Here is a 21,927-nt window from a genome sequence, read left to right as displayed (position 1 = left end):
AACACTGATGATTATAGGAACCTCTTCTAGTCATCTATACAGTAATGATTTGAGGCATTCTGAGACTGAATAGTTGTTCTTGATTTCTGTTCCCTTTTATGTTTTTGACAGGATATGAAGATTGGCTTGGATTAAATAACGCTATGCTACATTGCTGTGTAAAAAATGCAAGTCCACTTCCCTAACCAGATAATATCAGTATCTTCTCTAAAGACACCGTTAATACAGTATATTCCAATGGCACTATCAGGACATTGTTCAGCAAATACACTAAAAAATACTTCTGCAGAAGGGCATATCTCATTTAAAAAAACAATCAAGAAAGGTCAAAGTCAAATTTCACTCTTAAATAAAAAATTAAAATATAGGTCATTATTTTAAATAAAGGAAAAGAGGTTTGATTTTAGGGCAATTCATTAACATTGTTATTATGAGAAGCACATTCACCCTTTTCCCCCAATTGTCAGTAGTTCACAAATCTTTTCACATTACAAAAGTTACTCGTATGCAAATATTTTAAAATATATATAAAAAAATACTCAGGTATGTATATATTAGTGCTGTGAAACCGATTAATTGTGAACAAAAGTCTGTAAATATTCATGTGCATTTATACTGTGTGTGTGTATATATATAAAATTTAGGACCATTAATTAATAATTAATTAATTATTATTGTTAATTTTGCGTTGACATTATTTTTTAGCATATTAAATCAATCAATCAATCAATCAATCTCTCTCTCTCTCTCTCCCTCTCTCCCTCTCACACTCTCTCTCCCTCTCTCCCTCTCACACTCTCTCTCCCTCTCACACTCTCTCTCCCTCTCTCACTCTCCCTCTCTCACTCTCCCTCTCTCACTCTCCCTCTCTCACTCTCCCTCTCTCACTCTCCCTCTCTCACTCTCCCTCTCTCACTCTCCCTCTCTCACTCTCCCTCTCTCACTCTCCCTCTCTCACTCTCCCTCTCTCACTCTCCCTCTCTCACTCTCCCTCTCTCACTCTCCCTCTCTCTCTCACACTCTCTCACTCTCCCTCTCTCACTCTCCCTCTCTCACTCTCCCTCTCTCACTCTCCCTCTCTCTCTCACACTCTCTCTCACACTCTCTCTCACACTCTCTCTCACACTCTCTCTCACACTCTCTCTCACACTCTCTCTCACACTCTCTCTCACTCTCCCTCTCTCACTCTCCCTCTCTCACTCTCCCTCTCTCACTCTCCCTCTCTCACTCTCCCTCTCTCACTCTCCCTCTCTCTCTCACACTCTCTCTCACACTCTCTCTCACACTCTCTCTCACACTCTCTCTCACACTCTCTCTCACACTCTCTCTCACACTCTCTCTCTCTCTCTCTCTCTCTCTCTCTCTCTCTCTCTCTCTCTCTCTCTCTCTCTCTCTCTCTCTCTCTCTCTCTCTCTCTCTCTCTCTCTCTCTCTCTCTCTCTCTCTCTCTCTCTCTCTCTCTCTCTCTCTCTCTCTCTCTCTCTCTCTCTCTCTCTCTCTCTCTCTCTCTCTCTCTCTCTCTATATATATATATATATATATATATATATATATATATATATATATAATATTTTATATAAACACATACTTTTATGTTAGATGTGATTAATCATGATTAATCGATTTGACAGCACCAAATATATAAACAAATAATTTGATTTTTAATTGTTAATTTTTTAACTGAACTTCTGATCCTAAACTTTGAGGGTAAAGTTTTCCTGAATTAAAATGTATCATGTTACAGTGATGAGAATTAGGGGGGTGGGGGTTATATATGGGGGTGGTAAAATATGAAAATATGACCAGGATATCACTTCTACGAAACTCATTATAGATCAATTAAATGGCACATTGTAACCGCACGCGGATGTGTACTGTTATTACGACACAGTGTTCGTTCTCGGCCATCACCTCCTGTCCACCCTGTGCGCAAAACAGGAAGTTACATCATCCTGTTAGATTCAGAGCAGGACTGGGTTAAAACACAAAGGTTAAAACAATGATGTTTTACATGAACAAACACTTTGAGCAAACAGTAACTCATTGCTATATCCACTACGAGAGAGGAAACGTGAATCATGAAAGTAGAAGCTCTACATCTGAGCTCAGATTCAGATCACATATATGGACGTCATTAAATGCACGGAGAGGTCGCACAAAACAGGAAGTCAAGAATCGAAACTCTTACACCGTATAATTCCATCCAATCACTTTAGTCATCTACGTAGATCGCCATTTTGTCCGGGCAAGCGTTTCTTTACAACTATAAACCAAGATGGTGACGTACATTTGCAAGCAATCCTCTGTGGCCACTGAGAAATATAATGTCCTCTTCTCTCAGTGGTTCCTCCATCTGAACCAGTCTGTTCTCCATACGGCGTAAAACAAGAAGAATCTCGTATGTTACATATTATACATGTGCAGTGTTAATCTGTTTCTGCTCTCCGTCATCTCAGGGTGTTTCTGGAGGTCTAAGAGGAACTCTGAGAGGAACTCTCTGCACACTCGGCTGTCTTCGAGATCTTGTCGTCTGAAGGGCTTTCACTGGACAAGCCGGTCTCTCCATTCTCTGTTCTGTTGTTCACTAAGTGCTTCCCTACAGCTGGACGGAGAAAGAGAAGTTTAGATAAACTGCACGATTTACTTGAAACCGTAACTTGAACCTCTGGTTTTAATGATTAACTGCTTCATAGACTGGAACAATATGATTGCATAGACTACTGTTCAAAGTTTATTTGATTTATTTAAACAAATTCATACTTTTATTCAGCAAGGATGCTTTAAATTGATCAAAAGTGACAGTAAAGACATTTATAATGTTCACAATTCAAATAAATGCTGTTCTTTTAAACTTTCATTTCATAAGAGAAAATCATCATATTATAGTGATTTCTGAAGGATCATGTGACACTGAAGACTGGAGTAATGATGCTGAAAATTCAGCTTTGATCACAGGAATAAACGGCAACATTTTAAAATATATTACAAAATAAAAAAAAATATTTATTATATAAAATTTTTCACATATATATTTTATACACACACACATATATATATATATATATATATATATATATATATATATCATAAGAGTAATGAAATTATTTGATTTTACTAATGACTGATTTTACTGTATTTTGATTAAATAAACAGCCTTGATGGGCAGAAGACTTCTTTCAAAAACACTATTAAATCTTACCAACCTCAAACTTTTGAACAGTAGTGTATATTTTTATATAATAATTTGATATCATTTTTCCCCTTTACAATAATAATTTTACAGTATGTATTAATCTATGTTAATATTAACATTAACTATACATTTTAATCTTTCGAGATTTATTTTAAATTAACTTTATTGATATAGTATAATTTATTTATATAATAATTAATGTTATTGCCTTATGAGCATCAAAGATAAAAAAAATATAATTATTGAAAATAGAAAATAATAATACAAAATATCTTATGAATAAACATGAACTGACAATAAACAATAGTATAAGTTGAGATAGGACAATATTATATTTATAAATTGACATTAAAATATGAATTTATTATAAACAAACATGAACTAACAATGAATAATAGTATATTTATACATTTACATGTATTAATGAATGCTGTAAAACAAATTGTTGTTCAGTTTTGGGCCGTTTGCCAGGGAGAAAATTCCTTCATCAGTGGACTTGCCTTGTAGAGAGGCGGGGTCAGCAGTGCCGTTGTTGTGATTGGCTCCTGATCCCTCTTCCAGCTCGTCCAGGTACAGTCGGTATCGGTGTCCGCTGTCATCTTCATACTCCACGTTCTCGTCATCAGAGTCCACTTCTGGAGCCACGTAAACCACTTCAAACTCGATCTCCCCCCTCTGCGGAGAAACCGCCACACGTGTTAGTGTCTGGAAGTGTGTGTGTGTGTGTGTGTGTATGCATGTTTCTTAAAGGGATAGTTCACCCAAAAATGAGAATGTTGTCATCATTTACTCAACCTCAAGTTGTTCCAAACCTGTATGAGATTCTTTCTTCTGTTGCACACAAAAGAAGATATTTTGAAGAATGTTGTAACCAAACAGTTGATGGACCCCATTGAATTCCATGGAGAACAAATATGCTATAGCAGTCAATGGGGTCCATCAACTGTTGGGTTACCAACATTCTTCAAAACATCTTCTTTTGTGTTAAGCAGAAGAAAGAAATTCTGAACATTTGGAACAACTTGAGGGTGAATAAATGATGACAGAACTTACATTTTTGGGTGAACTATCCCTTTAAGTGAGTAAATATAACCATTGGTTGCTCACACAAAACTATCATATGACTTCATATAAGACCGGAGTCATATAAACGGTGGATTTTGTGCTCATTTTAGAGCTTGACAGACCGAGTCCACATTCCCTTTCATTGAACTGAAAACAGTGGCCACCTTTTGTGTTCAACAGAAAAAAAAAGTCAAATGTGTTTGGAACAACATGAGTAAATGATGAGAGAATTTAAATTTTTGGGGTGAACCATTCCTTTAATGCCTGGTTCAGATTACACGATTTTAGCCCGATTTTGGCATGATCCGTTTGACGTGGGGATTCGTAAATGACAACGGGCGTCGGGACGCAAGATTCGATCGTATCATCTCGTATAGTGTGTCATAGTGGGCGACAACCTACGTCGCGTCTGCGATGCTTCACGACATCACGACAAAAAGACTAGCATGTTTAATTTTTTAAACGCTCGTCCACGACGGGTTCCGTCACATGTATGAGGTTGACCAATAGGAGCACAGAAGCTTTTCCGTACACAACTTTCAAAAATGGCAAAACGAAAGAGAGACGATGGTGCTACTAGGTGGAGTTATGACATGGAGGAAAGGTTCGTAAGAAAACAATATTTTACCTCAAGTTCTCTTTGGAGGATTGACAGCCAATACTGTCCTCTTCGAGCAATCCAGGAACGTGTCCATTGTCGGGTTTTCTTTCTTTTTTTAAGTTTTCTGAACACAGGACAGCCAATACAACACTCACCGCCACATCCATTGTTTGTTTACGTTCGTTTCCGGAAGTCACTCGCTATAGTTTCGCCTTCTCAATGACATCACGCGCATCGTTAAAGACGGCACGCGATGACTGGTCAGGAAGCAACGTGTAGTCTGACATGTTTCTTGTGCACGACACGACAAGATTTTAGGAGTCAAAATCGCGTAATCTGACACAGTGACTATCGTAAAAGACAAAAAAAATCGCGTAATCTGACACAGTGACTATCGTAAAAGACAAAAAAAATCGTGTAATCTGAACCAGGCATAAAGCAGCGTGTTTTCTTCAAATCCTTCATAACGCCTCACAAGCCCAAATTAAAGAGCATCTCAGGGTGCTTTCACACCTGTAGTTCGGTTCACTTGATCCGGACCGAGGCGAAAAATTATACTTTGTATCATTTCCAGGCATTTTGGTTCGTTTTCACACACACTGATTGCTCTGGTCCGAATCAGTTGATGAAACGAACCAAAATGGAGTCATGTGACAACATCCACATCACTCGTTGGCCGGATGTGTCTTGAATTAACGTGCGGGAAAATTCCAACAGAACTCCCGTAAAGCCTAGTTCACACTACATGATTTTACGCCCGATTTGCAAATCGTTGAGCTCGCCGACAGGTCAGGGTGTTATCGCGTGCAAATCGCGGGGGATTAGCGGGCGATGAACGCTCGCTAATCTGTTAGTATGAAAGAGCAAACAACGCATCAAAGAGCCTCGCAGACGCCTCGCAGACGCCTCGCAGACGCGTCGCCGAGCCTAGAAAAATATCTAGCATGCTAGATATCCAGAGCTGTCGCACGACTCAACCTCACTGATGTCATGAGCAACAGCCAATCACAGCAAGGCATGAGTTGAGGGCACCGGGTAAATACGTGATTTTTGCCGTCAGCCAAACATAAACATGCAGCTACATCTCCAATATAAACATGCTGTACTCACCGCCAACTCTCTCTGTAGCACAGACCTGCTCTTCGCGTATGCAGATCCACTCTTTCGCCCATACTCTCTTATTTTTTCTTCATTTGCATTTTGAGCAAATGATCGCGCAAACATTTTGCAGCACTAGTTTCTGTCTGACGTCCATATTCCCGTGTTGTGTTGTTCTTCGTTGTGTATTGGCGCGCGTGCTGTTTCGCGTCAAGATAGATATTAGAAAGATAGATTTGGTAGAATCGTTGGGTGACAGAGTTGTTGTGAACTCGTGTAGTGCGTTACCTCCGGTTGCGGATCAATCACGCTGTGTCGTGTGGTGTGAACAGCTCAACAACTTGAACACTCCTGATTTCTCAGAGAGCAAGTCATGTAGTGTGAACCGGACAGTTCAGCCCGACGTTTTAAAATCATGTAGTGTGAACTAGGCTTAAGTAAACAAAGAAGAAAATCCGGCAGACATGCGGAGAATTCCCTCACAATGTATGTTCAGAATCAGCACAAGCTTTATCCTTCCGCAAATCCCCCCATAAACAACACAGTCTAGACGCGATATAAATAAGAGATTCACTGTGCAGTGCGGACAACTTCAGTGTTTATGATGAGAGTTTAGTGAGAGTGCAGAACGCGGTAAGTCAGTCATGGGTTAAAGGGAGCGCTATTGACAATCTAAATAATAATTTTGTTTGACTACGGCAGCTGGTTTAGCACAAAAATGTGCAGTTCTTTGGCAGTTGGGTCTGTTCGAGGTCGGATCACGTTCTCACCACAAACAAACCGTTCCAGAGTTCGCTTGAAAGCGTACCGAGACCACCTCGTCGAGGAGGTCTATGTACGCTTGTTTGGTCCGCTTTTGGTGCGCACCCGAGTGCGATTGCAGCTTTCACACCCGCCCAAACGAAGCGCACCAAGGGGGACAACGAACTCTAGTGCGATTCAACCAACTAAACGAGGCAGGTGTGAAAGCACCCTCAGCTTTTGGGAGGTTCTCAGCAGAATGGGATTGAAACATGCTTCTAATAATAAGTTATCACACGCTAAGCCTGATCTGACAGCGCCCTCGTCGAGCTGCAAACTGAACCGAGAGAGAGTCCGTGTGTGTGTGTGTGTGTGTGTGTGTGTCTCGCCTGCTGTGAGAGGATGGTGACGGCCTCTTTGTGCTTTGCATCTCTCAGGTTGATGTTGTTGACGGCTAAGATGGCGTCTCCCACATGCAGTCCTCCGCAGCGCTCGGCAGGCTGAGTGGGGTGGATTTCGGAAATGAGAATGGGAACACCGTGCTCTTTCCCACCCTGTATTAATTCCAGGAATGTAAACATTAAATCAGGACTTTGATTTGGAACAAACATTAGTTCTAGTTCACAATCATAAAAAATGGATGGAGCAGCCTGCATATAAATCAAAGGTTGAGCTCACAGTAATGGAGATGCCAAGTCCTTCATGATCATCTTTACTCAGAACAACTTTGCGTATAGGTCCGACTCCTTGAGTCTTTTTCAGAGAATCTGTTTCCTGTAGAGGTAAATATATAGAGCACACACTAAGGGTGAATACCCGATAATGGTAATAGTTCATCTAAAAAAATAAAATAATAATAATATTTATATATTTATATTATATATATATTGCATATGGGTAAATAAGATTATTTATTTAAATATGAAAAATCTTAATTTTATATCTAATATATTTAAAATACATTTTAAAATCTTAACTGCTTAAAATAGGCTTAATTTTATATATACTGTATGTATACAAATTATTTCTTATTTTAAAATATAAAAATAAATAAAAGAATAAATAAATATGTAATATGATATATTATAAATATATAAGAAATTACATTATTAACTTCTGATTTTGATTTTAGATATAAATACACTACAGGCAAATTATTCTCTTGACTATTCAAAGTTTACTCTGATATAAGTAGTTCGCCTTTTGTATGCAATATCGCCAACTTGTAAATGAAATGAATGTCCTGTCTTACATGCCCCACGGGTGACGGCAAGGGCTTCTTGGGATCATTGCGCCCCCTGCAGGCTCGGATCACAGTTTTGTGGCGGTGCAGGTGAATCTCCGCTTCAAGCTGGTTCCACAGTTTGTCATGAGCTGGTCCTTTCATGTCTCGCCCGAGCAACTGGATCTGCTGCACCCTAAATAATAAAAAAAGCATTCCTGTTACCAACCACTTCAGCTCTTTGTGTGCAAGATATCGCCACATGAAACCCACACAGAAGAACAATGCTGTCCCTTACCTCCCTGCCAGCTCCTTGTCCAAGTACTTTGCCGCCAGTCTGGCTCCGTACACCTCCGCCTGTAGGACCGCGATGTGCCTGCGGAGAGCCTCGTTCTCCTTCTTCAGCATCTTCACCTCTGCCTCCAACTTAGCCTCCTTCACTTTTTCTTTCTTACTGGCCTCCAGTTCCTTCTCCTGTGAAATGTAATCGAACGAAGACATGAGGTGAGCAGTTGAGCGCCGAAACTCTGTGGTGTGCTGGTGGTCTGACCGTGTGTGTGTGTACTGAGGGAAGTGTATACTCAGTTACATCCCAGCAGAGTAACATCAAACCAGTGTCATTAAACAGCTCTTCACACGCTAGCAGAAGACCTACGTCACCACAATGACTACAAAAACAACTTCACAACAGTACAGGTGAGATCACCAGACAAACACTCTAGTTAAAGGAATAGTTCACCCAAAAGCTGACTTAAATTAAACAATATCCTGGCTCTTCCCAGATTTCTAATGCGCATACATCCATCGTTAAAGTAATCCATACGACTCCAGGAAGTTAATAAATGCCTTCTGAAGCGAAGCAATGGGTTTTTGTAAGAAAAATATATTTCTGGGTGAACTATTCCTTGAAAACATACCACTTAAAGGATTATTTCACCTCAAAATTAAATTTCCTAATAATTTACTCATCCCAATGCCATCCAAGATATCCATGTCTTTCTTTCCTCAGTGGAAGAGAAATTAAGTTTTTTGAGGAAAACATTTCTGGATTGTTCTTCGAATAATGGACTTCAGTGACAGCCAGCGTTTTGAAGTCCAAATCAATGCAGTTTCAAAGGTCTTTGAAGTGCTTTAACAGACTGTGCACGATCAGCTGAGGAGGAGGGGCTTATCTCGCGAAACGATAGGTCATTTAAAAAAAAAATATATATATATATATATATATATACTTTTTAACTACAATTGTTTGGATTGAGCTGATCTGCAACGCGCCGAGAACTACGTCATCACGTTGAAAGGTCACGCTAGATGTCGCGGGCGCCGGCGGAAGTACCGCCGTTGTTGTAGAAGTACTGTTGCAGATCAGCTCAATCCAAACAACTGTAGTTAAAAAGTATATATATATAAATTTTTTCTTAAATGACCTATCGTTTCGCGAGATAAGCCCCTCCTCCTCAGCTGATCGTGCACAGACTGTTAAAGCACTGTAAAGACCTTTGAAACTGCATTGATTTGGACTTCAAAATGCTAATCGAAGAAAAATCCAGAATGTTTTCCTCAAAAAATGTAATTTCTCTTCCACTGAGGAAAGAAAGACATGGATATCTTGGATGGCATTGGGGTGAGTAAATTATTAGGAAATTTTCATTTGGAGGTGAACTAATCCTTTAATGTGTGCACATACTATAGACTCAGAATTGTAACAAATGTAGATTTAACATAATAGTTACTACAAGTCTGTCAATAGTGACATGAATCCAGCCAATCAGGGAAGCTAAGAGAACAGACTTGCGTATGAATGGCACCTCTTCATTTGTTACAACCCCTGGAGGTAAACGAAGACATCTAGCAGTAGCTATGCACCTATACTGAAGTTTATGGCTGATAATGATCAGCTTGTACCAATAACTAAAGGCGCGGTCACATAGTCGTCATTATCATGTGACCTTCCAGCGTCAGTTACGACTGCCGTTCATAAATCCTCTCCCGTGGCCTCATGGGATAGTAAAGTGTTCACTTCATCGAATGCACACTTCAGAATCTCAGCGGAAATAGTAGGTCATCCAGGTGCTTTATTATGTACTACTATTTTATGTATAATGTATTAATGAATACTATGTATTTCAACACACTACTCTGTTGGAGAAGTGTTTTTCACATACTATCTAGTAGGGAAGTATTGGATTTCGGACGCAGCGCATCTCTATTTCTGCTGAGTTTGGGTTGCTTTAACGTGTATTTGGGAATGGCATATCCACCAACCATCTAGCGAAACGTGGGAAGCAATTATCAACAATAGAGAAGATCCCTGCAGTTTCAGGCAAAATAAATGTATAATGGTTCAACATTTGAAAATTAAGAAATCAATTACAGCCTTAAATATCAATATTGTATTTTTACAGTTGTAATATAAAACTATTTTTTTTATTACAATAGTAATATTTCTTATTTGATTTGTATTTATTAGTTTTCATATTTAATTTAGTAATAAATATATAATCACAAAACTTTGGATAAATTGTACAGCCCTACAAACAAGCACAGCAAACCTGGATTTCTTTTAATCACATTTTATTTTTTTCCCCAAATTGTGCAGCCCTAAACCCTAACCCAAACACAATGTGACATGTTGCATAGATGTAGAAATTTGCACAGAATGACATTACATATTTATTTGGCTAAAATACTTTCTGGATAGGACTTGTGCGCATCAGAAACAATGTCATCACATTATCAGTTCAAATTTTAGGCTGTAATTCTACTAGTTATCAGTGGATAATGTATCGTCCTCAAATATACTGTGCACCTCTAGAAGTTAATCTACTACACAAGGCCGCATGTGCATTACATGGTGCAAGTGACCCAATTCCGATTTTTTCTACCCATGTGGCACAGATAGGATATGACCCACGAGCGTGTAAGCAGGAAAAATGTTCATGGATTCCGATGATCTCAGATCAGTTATCATTAAACAGATTGGATATTCCCCTTGACATTTCAAGTCGTACGTCATTGAAAACGCGATCACATGACTCTTTTCAATGCCCAGGCTGCAACAAGGGCTCTCCTCTTTTTTTCCTCCACCTTGAGAGACCAATGTTTTGTAGACGTTAAAACTGGTGAGGAAGCTTGTACTATCATTTTGTTTGCACCCATTGCAAATCACACCGTTTTTACTTCCTTTTCAGCAAAAGCTGTTCTGGATCAGTATGTCTACCGTGGGTTGTTTTGCCAAGTGTATAGTGTAAATGGAGATATCGGATATGGGTCACTTTTAAAATAAGACCGGGTTGATTGGGTCTTCAAAAAAAACGGATATAGTCAACGAATCGGAATTGGGTATCAAGACCTGAAGCGTAAATGTGGCCACAGAGAACATCGTTCTTCATTAGGGATGGTTGAAACAGACAGCAAAGCATTAACTGGCAAAAAGAGTGGAGTTAGATGGGACACACAGACTCAAAACTATGCAAAACTTACCTTGTCCTCCACTGAGGGAACAGGCTTAAGATTGAGAAGAAAAACAGAGGGTCAAAAGTTAGAGACGCAGGGTTAAACAGGAAAGCCGTTTGTGAAGCTTCATCATTCATCCTTACATCCGCAGGGTTAAGTCAGTGCCAACCCAACCAGAGCCTGTTAGTGTTCATTACCGCTGATCATACACAGATACTGCAATTACACCATCAAATGTCACAGCTACGCTACATAGACAAAAGTATGTGGACATTACAGTCACTACCGTTGCTGACGGCTGAATACAGCCATGCAATCTCAACAGACACACAAGTCGTTTCCTCAGATTTCTGCCCTCGCTACTCACGCTTCTGTCAAGTGAAAGAGTCTAGAACAATCATGGGTCAGTTACAGAAGTCCACAGAACAGGACAGCGAGTGCTGAAGCATGAAGTGCACAAACACTGTCTGCAGATTTAATACTCACTGTCGACTTACACACCGCCGTCCAAAGCTTGAGTTAGAATGTTTATGAAATAGTGATTTTTTTAATGTATTGTATTAGTCGATATATTCAGCAAGGATGCATTCAATTGATCAAAAGTGACAGTGAAGTCTTTTAAATGATTACAAACAGTCCTATTTCAAATAAATCCTATCTTTTGACCTTTTTTATTCATCATATATATAGTGCATCATATCATATTTATTTATGGATATTTAACTGTGCACCTAACACTCTTTTTAAAGTAATTGAATAACACTGTTAAGTGCAATCTTTAGAAAATCTTTAGAAAATTAATCCATGCATTTTCATTCTGTAAGGGTTAGTTTTAGTGATTTACTTTTACTTACAATATGATTGAATATATTAACTGTTGGTCATAACATGTAAATAATCATTGTATCTGCTATTTGCATATTGTGTTGCATGGAAATATGCATATTCATCTAGGCACCATAGTTACAAATGAATGGAAAACTAAACCTACGGCACAAAGCACATATTGATAGTCTCTGGTTTGTTTGCCAAATGCTATGACAGCATTTCTGTCCGCAAAACAGGCTCCTGGTTCGTCTAGTACTTCTCTTTTGAGAAGGGTCTGGAAGAACTCGATTGGCCTGTTCTCAATCCCACTTAACTACTCAGTCTTAATCACCAAACATCACTTCTAGACTCCACTGTTACCCCAATGCAAGCAAACATATGTCAGTCACATCAATAAGACACCTTCCTAAAAGAGTGGGGGCCATTATAATGGTTTTAATTCCACATTAGGGGCTTTCGCACCGGAGGAACCTTTTCATAGTTCCTAGAACTAATGGCAGAAAGCAGAGTACCCGCTTTTTGGCGTGTTTGCCCCTCAGGAAATAGGAATTTTGGGGGAACTAAGTTCGCTCCCACTTCAGAGTAGGGTCTAACCCAGCACTATAGGAACTACCAGTGATGTAAATGTACGCTGATTGGCCGAATGCACATGAAACATCAGCACCGCTGAGTTTATAGCCTATATATTTACTCAGAGAGCTAACTCTACAAACATGGAAAACAGTGATAGATGGACCGCTCAACCTTTACGCTAAGGAGAAAATCCAAAGAGACTTTGACGGGACAAAGCGAAACATGATTATGTATTCCTGCTCAGCTAGCAACATTGGGCATCAACCACACGGCAAACACTAGTACTTTTTCATATACTGGTTACTTTCTTTGTGTAAATAACGTATTAGACAGGGCTGTTAAACAGATCATAAACTTATGAAGACAGAATGAGAGCGCTGTGTGCACAGGCTCTTGCGTTCTCAGTGCCGTCAAAATAACTCTCAACAAGAAGCACGGCTTACGTCACTTCAAATTTCCAACCGGCGGTGCGAATACAACCAGGAAAACGGCCCTAGCCTAGGGGAACATTTAGCTCTCACCCTGGTGGCTCGTTCTTGTAACTAAGCTCCTATGACTACTTGGTGCGAAAGCCCCTATTAATGCCAATAGTTTTGGAATGAGATGTTCAGTGATCAGGTGTCCACATACTTTTGCAAACATATTGATTTGAAGATCCAGGTGGCCTTAAAGGGATAGTTCACTCAAAAAAAAAAAAATTCTGTCATCATTTACTCACCCTCAGGTTTTTCCAAACCTGTATAGAATTTCTTTCTTCTGCTGAACACAAAATATGACATGTTGAAGAATGTCGGTAATCAAACAGTTGATGGGCCCCATAGACTTCCATAGTATGGGACAAAAATGCTACGAAAGTCAATGGGGTTTTGTTACCCCATATTGTTCAAAATAGGGCTGGATGATTAATCGAAAAATAATCAAAACCGAAATTCAGAGCCTATAACCGACGTAATCTTACCATGTCGGTTATTTCGTTTTTTTAATCCTATTAATATTTCCGTCCACTGTGTGTTAATGTACTTTCCCCTTAAAACATATTACCGCGTGTGTATTCACGTAACTCCGCCCCGTGCAGTCTGCGACACTGAAGCAACATGAGCCCCTTTCACACAGCGCGTTGATCCCGGGAAATTGCCAGAACAAACACCTTCTGTGTGAACGCAAACACGACCCGGGATAGATGCCAGGTTGGGGACGTAGTAACATTGCCGTGTTCAGTCCCGGAACGCGCGCTGTGTGAACAAAAGCCGTAATGAATGCCGTGTCGTAATGATGGCGCTAGGCCGGGATCGTTCGCCAGCGTGAAACGGTTCGTAATACGCTAGTTTATGATCGAATCAGAGAAAAAAAATGAACAAGCGTAGTTTCTCGAGAGAAATCGCAGCTCATAAGCAAACTATAGACGCCGCTGGGACATGTCACGTGTCTTTGCGGGTTGTGTGTGTCTGTGTGAACGCACTCTTTTGATTCCGGAAAATCACTGGCAGTGTGAATGAACCAAAGTCAAACAAACCCGGGTCAAATCCCGGGCCACTTTATCCGTGTATTTTCCAGAATCTCTGTGTGAAAGGGAACTCAAACACTGAGTCGACTCAGCAACAGGAGCCGCTTGTAGCAAAGAAACACGCGAAAAAAGAGAGAGACTGACAAACGCCCAGCAACACGTGCCTCCACTCCACAAAGCAGGTTTCCATAACACAAGCATTTACAAATGCTACACAATATGAAAAGGATTTGTTTTTTTAGTTTTATACAAGTTATATTTTACTTTTAAGTTGCCAATATTTACAATAATTTATTTTGTTTACAAAAAGAACTATTTTCTACATTTTGAGTAAACTTTCTTTTTACATTAAAACTTAATTACTTTTTTATTAGACGTTTTTATTTCAAGCATTGTGTGCTGTTTGATTCAATTGTTTGAAATATTTAATAAGCATTAAAAGCTATCTGTGTGTTTCCTTATTTTAGAATCACAAAGATAGGATTATGCATTCTTTCATTAAAAAAAATAACAACCGTGAACATATTTACAGTATAAGCCTTGCCAGTGACACATGAGAAAGATTTTTTTTAAATAATCGTTCAATAATCGTAATCGAGGTAACTTGTTCGATTAATCGCGATTATGATTTTAGCCAAAATCGTCCAGCCCTAGTTCAAAATATCTTCTTTTGTGTTCAGCAGAAAAAAGAAATTCATACAGGTGGTTTGGAGAAACTTGAGTGTAGAGTAAATTACAGAATTTTCATTTTTGGGTGAACTACAGTTTTAATGCTAACATTTTAGGTGTCTCACAGGGCAGTTTTTAATAAACCATCTATATAAAACCCATCAGTTCTGCTACATTTGTAGTAATGTGAAGCTGTGCCCACCATCCTGTCCTTGATAGAGTCCGAGTCGACCGCCTGGCCGCCTTTGGCTTGGAGTTTGAGCTGCATGGCGTGGAGTTGCAGAAGCTGTTGGTGAACCTCCTGCTCCACCACGTCCTTCTCCGCCTGGACATCCGTCAGCTCCGACCGCAAGTCCACCAGCTGAGCCTGAAGCACACACACACACACACACACACACACACACACACACACACACACACACACACACACACACACACACACACACACACACACACACACACACACACACACACACACACACACACACACACACACACAGAGTATTATTAACTAGCCATCCAAGAGTCATGAATCATACGGAGACTTGTGCTGACTCAAATAGTGTCTGCATATGAAGTATTGCACGATCCTTCCCTGATCCAGAAAAGTAAAGACATAGGGTACAGATCAAGAAAAATGGAGGGAAAAACATGAAAATGAAGACAAATGTTTATCCTAAAAGACTCTAATTCAAAGGAAAACTGCAAATTTAAAATGATGCTACCAAATTGTGTGGCTTTTTGAGAGACTAGACAGTGGCCCAGCAATTAGTGCATGTCTTCCTGCATTTCGAGCCATGTTTCCTATGTGAACGACTCTAGTTTAAAACTGAGGTATGAATTTTGACCGGCGTCTTTTTTGTGTGTTAAATTAATCAAGCTTTGAAACGCAGCGTAAAAACACACAGTTTTGAGGCCCGGAAACTAACCGGGAGTACTTTCTTGAGAAACTTCCAGCGGCCAGAACTCTGACCAGGGAGGTGACTACAGACTGGGTCAGTGTGTATGCGCTATAGTGCTGGTAAGGATTGCATACATACAACTTCATGTCTTAAATGGGCAAACAAACCCTTTAAAGAGTTCGAGCAGCTCGTGCTTAGAATACACAGAACAATTTAGGGCATTGGTGTGTGGACGATAATATAGTTATCGTTCCAATGCTGAGGTTTTTGGATAAGTACCATGTTATTCTTTGAGTTAAGTATCTTACCATTTAAATGAATACCATGGAATGGTATAGTCTCGCCACAGTGCTTTTATAAGGACAGGAAGCTGTGATTTTCACGGTCACATCCAACTCTCGTCTTGTACAGCAGGGTTTTTATCAATCTGTGTGTTAATCTGCTGTGTCCATGTGCTAAACCACCTTCTCAGAAAGACATTCTGCCTCCCACACAAATATACCTTTGAGTCACTACCATTAAGAACATGTTATTTTGAATTTTCTGTCCTGGACTCAAGGGATTCCTCCATGGCAAAGACGATTCATTTCCCCGGTGAAAGTCAGCCTAATACCGCTTTTCAAACTGGACTGTGAGCTTTGATAAAGAGCCATTAACAGATTTGAAAAGTGGGAAAAGCAGATTACACGATCTGGTCTCCTGAGAAGCCTGAAACCATCAATACACAGACAAGACACTAACTATCTAAGACTGTGTATCAGAACTCAACAGCAACAATACTTAATACAAACATGAGCTGGCACATACGTTCATTCATATTATGTTGTTGCAGTTAATATTGAGGGATCTTTTATAATTCAAACAGAAGAATGACCAGTCTAGCACTGAGCTAAGCAGGTTTAACAGGTTTTTATATCCCGTCCTAGTTTTATGCAAAGTATTTTTGAGCTAATCAACTTTAGAACGTTTACACTAAATGTTAACAAGATGTTTTGTATGTTTTCCTCTTTTCATTACTATCATGACATCTTGCTTCGTGTCAGGGTCCTGATCACCCTGTCGGGTTTATTGTGCGTTAACTTGGTACTTAATGACCAAAAGCCCAGCACTGTAAATTAATTCCATCTCAAATTTAGCGTAATCTTGTACAAAAGATATCAGTATGCTACATGGAATGAAAATCTTCTGTTAACACAAAAGGAAATATTGTGTTTATACAAAAGGGGGTCTGCCATAATCTATACATCTATACAGAAAGTATACACACACACACACACACACACACACACTATGGCCTAGTGAGTGCAATATTTATATGCCGTGGTATTTAGATGGTAACTTTTGTTAGTTTATAGCAGCTATAGGCTAGTTTAAAATCCATCTGAAACATGAATTTACAATTTTAGAGCATATTCAAAACCTATTTATATTTAATTAAATTTTTTGTAAAATAAAATACAAACCAGATTTTAAAGACTAACAGCCATAATTCCACAATTAGTCACTCCCAAACACTCAGATCGAAACCTTCAAAACAGAATACATAGCTCACAGAGAGTTCTATGTCAGTAAATAAAAGAACATCAACTTGGCCTAAAGCCTTTAAAAGATAATATTCATCTCTTTTTCTCACCTCTAGTTTGTGGTTGAGCTGGAAGATGGTTTGGGCTTTATGACACAGCTGAGCAAAACATGAGCTGAGACTGGTCATCTTCTGACGGCCCTCATATGTGATATCAGCCTGATCCGGGTCGATCTCTCCCAGTAACAGATCCACATCCACAAACGCCTTGTCAAACTCCTTCTCCAGCACCTCCAGCCACCGGAACATGGACATGCCGGGGCCGGGAGCCGCAGCCGAACCGGCGGAGAGGGCCGAGCCCGGGGATCCAGCACCGCCAGCGGACGCAGACATCTTCAACACGGGTAACGTTACAAGAAGAACACACAGATTACTTCAATTTAGTCCTTTACTCGGCGCGATCACTTGGCCGTTCAAGTTATATTAACAAGAGGCTTCTGGTGTGATAGACAGTGAGAGTGATGCTTTGTTGAGGTGTTATCCGTGCTCTCATCTGACCAGGAAATCCGAGATCGAACAAGTCAACACCGTGGATCGATTAGTTTGGTCTGCCACACGATGAGGACTGTCAATGAGGAAGACAGTCGATAGACGAGCGAATCGATTGTTGAGTAAATCAGATCTGCTTGGAATATTTGCTTCATAGGAATTTACAGCAGATAGACCGTTTGTGCCATAAATACAGTTGTTATAATTGTTTTTTGTTGTTGTTGTTGTTGTTGAACTGTATGATATGTTTGCAAATGTTATGTATATGTATATCGTGTGCTGCTACCTTGGCCAGGGCTCACTTGTAAATGAGATATTTATCTCAATGTGATTATTTCCCTGGTTAAATAAAGGTTAAAAATTTTTGTTAACAAAGTACATTACTGTATAAGCCTGATCTAGAGAAAAGGGTTAGCATTACCAAAAAAGCATTCAAACTAATTAACACTATTGATATAATTTATTGTGATACAGTATAATTTTTACACAAATTAACAAGACATAAAACTAATAGCTGGCATATCTCAAGAAATATGTGCAATAATTATGATTATTTGTAGCACAAACCAACCTAGGTATTTATAAATACATATATAAATATATATTTTTCATTATTATTATTTAACTTTATATTTATTTTTTAGCTTATAAAGGCACACATTATAGGCCTATATTATACATATTTCCAGGGTATTAAGATGCTGGAGCTAAATTAATGTGTGTAAAATGTGTACTTAATAGTTTTGACCAAAAATGTTATGCATGTTTGGTTTTAAAGCTTTGTTTTGTCAAGTTGATATTACTGAATGCAACAATTTATATGAAATGTATACGTAAAAAAAAATGCATGTGTTCAACAGAATAGGATCTAAATAGTTTATCAGCAAGTTTCTTATTTGCAAACAGGCAGGACGATATATTGCTGATTTGTCAGTTCCTTGCCGGTGTCAAATTTTGTTTTCTTAGCAAGATAATGATCTCAGCCATTGTTCTAAATAAAGCAGAGGAGTCTTATTCTCACAGGCGTGAATCTGGCTCGGATATTTAAACCTTGGATGCTCAAAATGCAGCTTCAGCAGCACAGAGGTTTGTGAAGCTATTTTCTCATAATGATGATATTCTGCATTATTCTGTGTCGACTCTACAATCAACGTGTCTGCAGCCACATCTGTCCAAAACTCCAAACTCAGACAACATGAAGAAAACAAACATGGGATACACATGCTGTTCAGAAATAAAATCCTCCAACATGTACAGTATATATATATATTATAGTTAACCATTTAGAATGCCTTTCAGTAACAATCTATTTTAAGGTGACATAGGTTACTACATGTACTTACTATAGTATAGTAATATATACATAATTACAAGTAACTAACCCTAAACCAAACCCTAACCGTAACTCTATAGTAAGTACATGTAGCAGTACTTATTTGAGTAAGTACAATGTAACATCACCTTAAAATAAAGTGTAACCTATCTTCCTCTTATTTTCATGCTTTCTGCGCTATGTGATTTTTTTCTAATTAAAGTTATTTTGTTCGTTTTTGTTTTGTTATTCATTCATTTCCAGAACCTGTTATATTGGTTCTTTTTAAACAGATTTTATTTTATTTTATAGATTTATTGGTAAGAGATTTTTCTGGTTTGCCAGGCCTTGAAGAAGTAGTTGTCTGGTGGGGTCGAGCAGATTGACACCAATGTCTTCAGATCTCTGTTAAGAACTGTCAAAAAAACAAATTAAGACAGTTTCCCCATGGCCTGCCCTCTGGCCTGGAGATCCTCCATTTGGGCCACAACAGGATAAACAGCCAAGAGTCGTCCCAGGAGAGGGTCCTGCAAGAGTCGTCCCAGGAGAGGGTCCTGCAAGAGTCGGCCCTGGAGTGGGTCCTGCAAGAGTCGGCCCTGGAGTGGGTCCTGCAAGAGTCGTCCCAGGAGAGGGTCCTGCAAGAGTCGGCCCAGGAGAGGGTCCTGCAAGAGTCGTCCCAGGAGAGGGTCCTGCAAGAGTCGGCCCAGGAGAGGGTCCTGCAAGAGTCGTCCCAGGAGAGGGTCCTGCAAGAGTCGGGCCTGGAGAGGGTCCTGCAAGAGTCGGGCCTGGAGAGGGTCCTGCAAGAGTCGTCCCAGGAGAGGGTCCTGCAAGAGTCGGGCCTGGAGAGGGTCCTGCAAGAGTCGGGCCTGGAGAGGGTCCTGCAAGAGTCGTCCCAGGAGAGGGTCCTGCAAGAGTCGTCCCAGGAGAGGGTCCTGCAAGAGTCGGCCCTGGAGTGGGTCCTGCAAGAGTCGTCCCAGGAGAGGGTCCTGCAAGAGTCGGCCCAGGAGAGGGTCCTGCAAGAGTCGTCCCAGGAGAGGGTCCTGCAAGAGTCGGCCCAGGAGAGGGTCCTGCAAGAGTCGTCCCAGGAGAGGGTCCTGCAAGAGTCGGGCCTGGAGAGGGTCCTGCAAGAGTCGGGCCTGGAGAGGGTCCTGCAAGAGTCGTCCCAGGAGAGGGTCCTGCAAGAGTCGTCCCAGGAGAGGGTCCTGCAAGAGTCGTCCCAGGAGAGGGTCCTGCAAGAGTCGTCCCAGGAGAGGGTCCTGCAAGAGTCGGCCCAGGAGAGGGTCCTGCAAGAGTCGTCCCAGGAGAGGGTCCTGCAAGAGTCGGCCCAGGAGAGGGTCCTGCAAGAGTCGTCCCAGGAGAGGGTCCTGCAAGAGTCGTCCCAGGAGAGGGTCCTGCAAGAGTCGGGCCTGGAGAGGGTCCTGCAAGAGTCGTCCCAGGAGAGGGTCCTTCAAGAGTCGGGCCTGGAGAGGATCCTACAAGAGTCGGCCCAGGAGAGGGTCCTGCAAGAGTCGGGCCTGGAGAGGGTCCTGCAAGAGTCGGCCCTGGAGTGGGTCCTGCAAGAGTCGTCCCAGGAGAGGGTCCTGCAAGAATCGTCCCAGGAGAGGGTCCTGCTAGAGTCGGCCCAGGAGAGGGTCCTGCAAGAGTCGTCCCAGGAGAGGGTCCTGCAAGAGTCGGGCCTGGAGAGGGTCCTGCAAGAGTCGTCCCAGGAGAGGGTCCTGCAAGAGTCGTCCCAGGAGAGGGTCCTGCAAGAGTGGTCCCAGAAGAGGGTCCTGCAAGAGTCGGGCCTGGAGAGGGTCCTGCAAGAGTCGTCCCAGGAGAGGGTCCTTCAAGAGTCGGCCTTGGAGAGGATCCTACAAGAGTCGGCCCAGGAGAGGGTCCTTCAAGAGTCGGCCTTGGAGAGGATCATGCAAGAGTCGTCCCAGGAGAGGGTCCTGCAAGAGTGGTCCCAGGAGAGGGTCCTGCAAGAGTCGGCCCTGGAGAGGGTCCTGCAAGAGGCGTCCCAGGAGAGGGTCCTGCAAGAGTCGTCCCAGGAGAGAGTCGGCCCTGGAGACGGTCCTGCAAGAGTCGGCCCTGGAGAGGGTCCTGCAAGAGTCGTCCCAGGAGAGGATCCTGCAAGAGTCTTCCCAGGAGAGGGTCCTGCAAGAGTCGTTCCAGGAGAGGGTCCTGCAAGAGTCATCCCAGGAGAGGGTCCTGCAAGAGTCGGCCCAGGAGAGGATCCTGCAAGAGTCGGCCCAGGAGAGGGTCCTGCAAGAGTCGGCCCAGGAGAGGTTCCTGCAAGAGTCGGCCCTGGAGAGGGTCCTGCAAGAGTCGGCCCAGGAGAGGGTCCTGCAAGACATATAGCCTATATTTTATTTGTATATATATATATATATATATATATACAGGGATGTAGTGGAGGCTAAATGCACGTAAACGCCATTTGCACACCTCCCAAAATTCGGAAATAGCGTTTACCCACCTCCAAAGTGCGTTTATCCACCTCTAAATGCGTTTATCCATCTCTAAGTAGCCTATAGTTCCTAAGCCATTTTAAATTAAGCTTAGATCGTTTTAGTTTCATATTGTTCATTATTAGTTTCATAGGTTGTCAAACCTAAGACAAAGTCTTTCATATTATGCTGCATTACTGTCAGTGTTGACCAATCTCTTGCGTAGCCAGCGCGGGATTTTTTCCCCCAAACCACTTCAGCGGAAAT

General features: G+C 41.1%; 1 protein-coding gene across 2 annotated transcripts; it reads right to left on the bottom strand.

Moving 5' to 3' along the window:
- Window positions 1-1,640: 1,640 nt before the first annotated feature.
- Window positions 1,641-17,980, bottom strand: LOC143746151 (Golgi-associated PDZ and coiled-coil motif-containing protein-like). 2 transcript variants are annotated; one of them, XM_077237911.1, is made up of 9 exons: window positions 17,482-17,959; window positions 15,149-15,313; window positions 11,400-11,423; window positions 8,218-8,393; window positions 7,950-8,115; window positions 7,376-7,471; window positions 7,087-7,251; window positions 3,693-3,867; window positions 1,641-2,601 (listed from the first exon to the last, which is right to left on the bottom strand). In XM_077237911.1, exons 1-9 carry the CDS (start codon window positions 17,761-17,763, stop codon window positions 2,471-2,473), a joined length of 1,380 nt encoding a protein of 459 aa, XP_077094026.1. In that variant the 5' UTR covers window positions 17,764-17,959; the 3' UTR covers window positions 1,641-2,470. The 2 variants fall into 2 exon arrangements, with proteins under 2 accessions (XP_077094026.1, XP_077094027.1); XM_077237912.1 differs by lacking the exon at window positions 11,400-11,423 and having other exon boundaries at window positions 17,482-17,980.
- Between the last annotated feature and the right edge of the window lie 3,947 nt (window positions 17,981-21,927).

This window comes from Siphateles boraxobius, unplaced genomic scaffold, assembly GCF_051911475.1.
Source record: "Siphateles boraxobius isolate OS27281-9 unplaced genomic scaffold, OSU_SipBor_1 211, whole genome shotgun sequence".
NCBI lineage: Eukaryota > Metazoa > Chordata > Actinopteri > Cypriniformes > Leuciscidae > Siphateles > Siphateles boraxobius.
The sequence above is the reverse complement of the archived record's forward strand: the minus strand, read 5'-3'. Positions and strand labels throughout refer to the sequence as shown.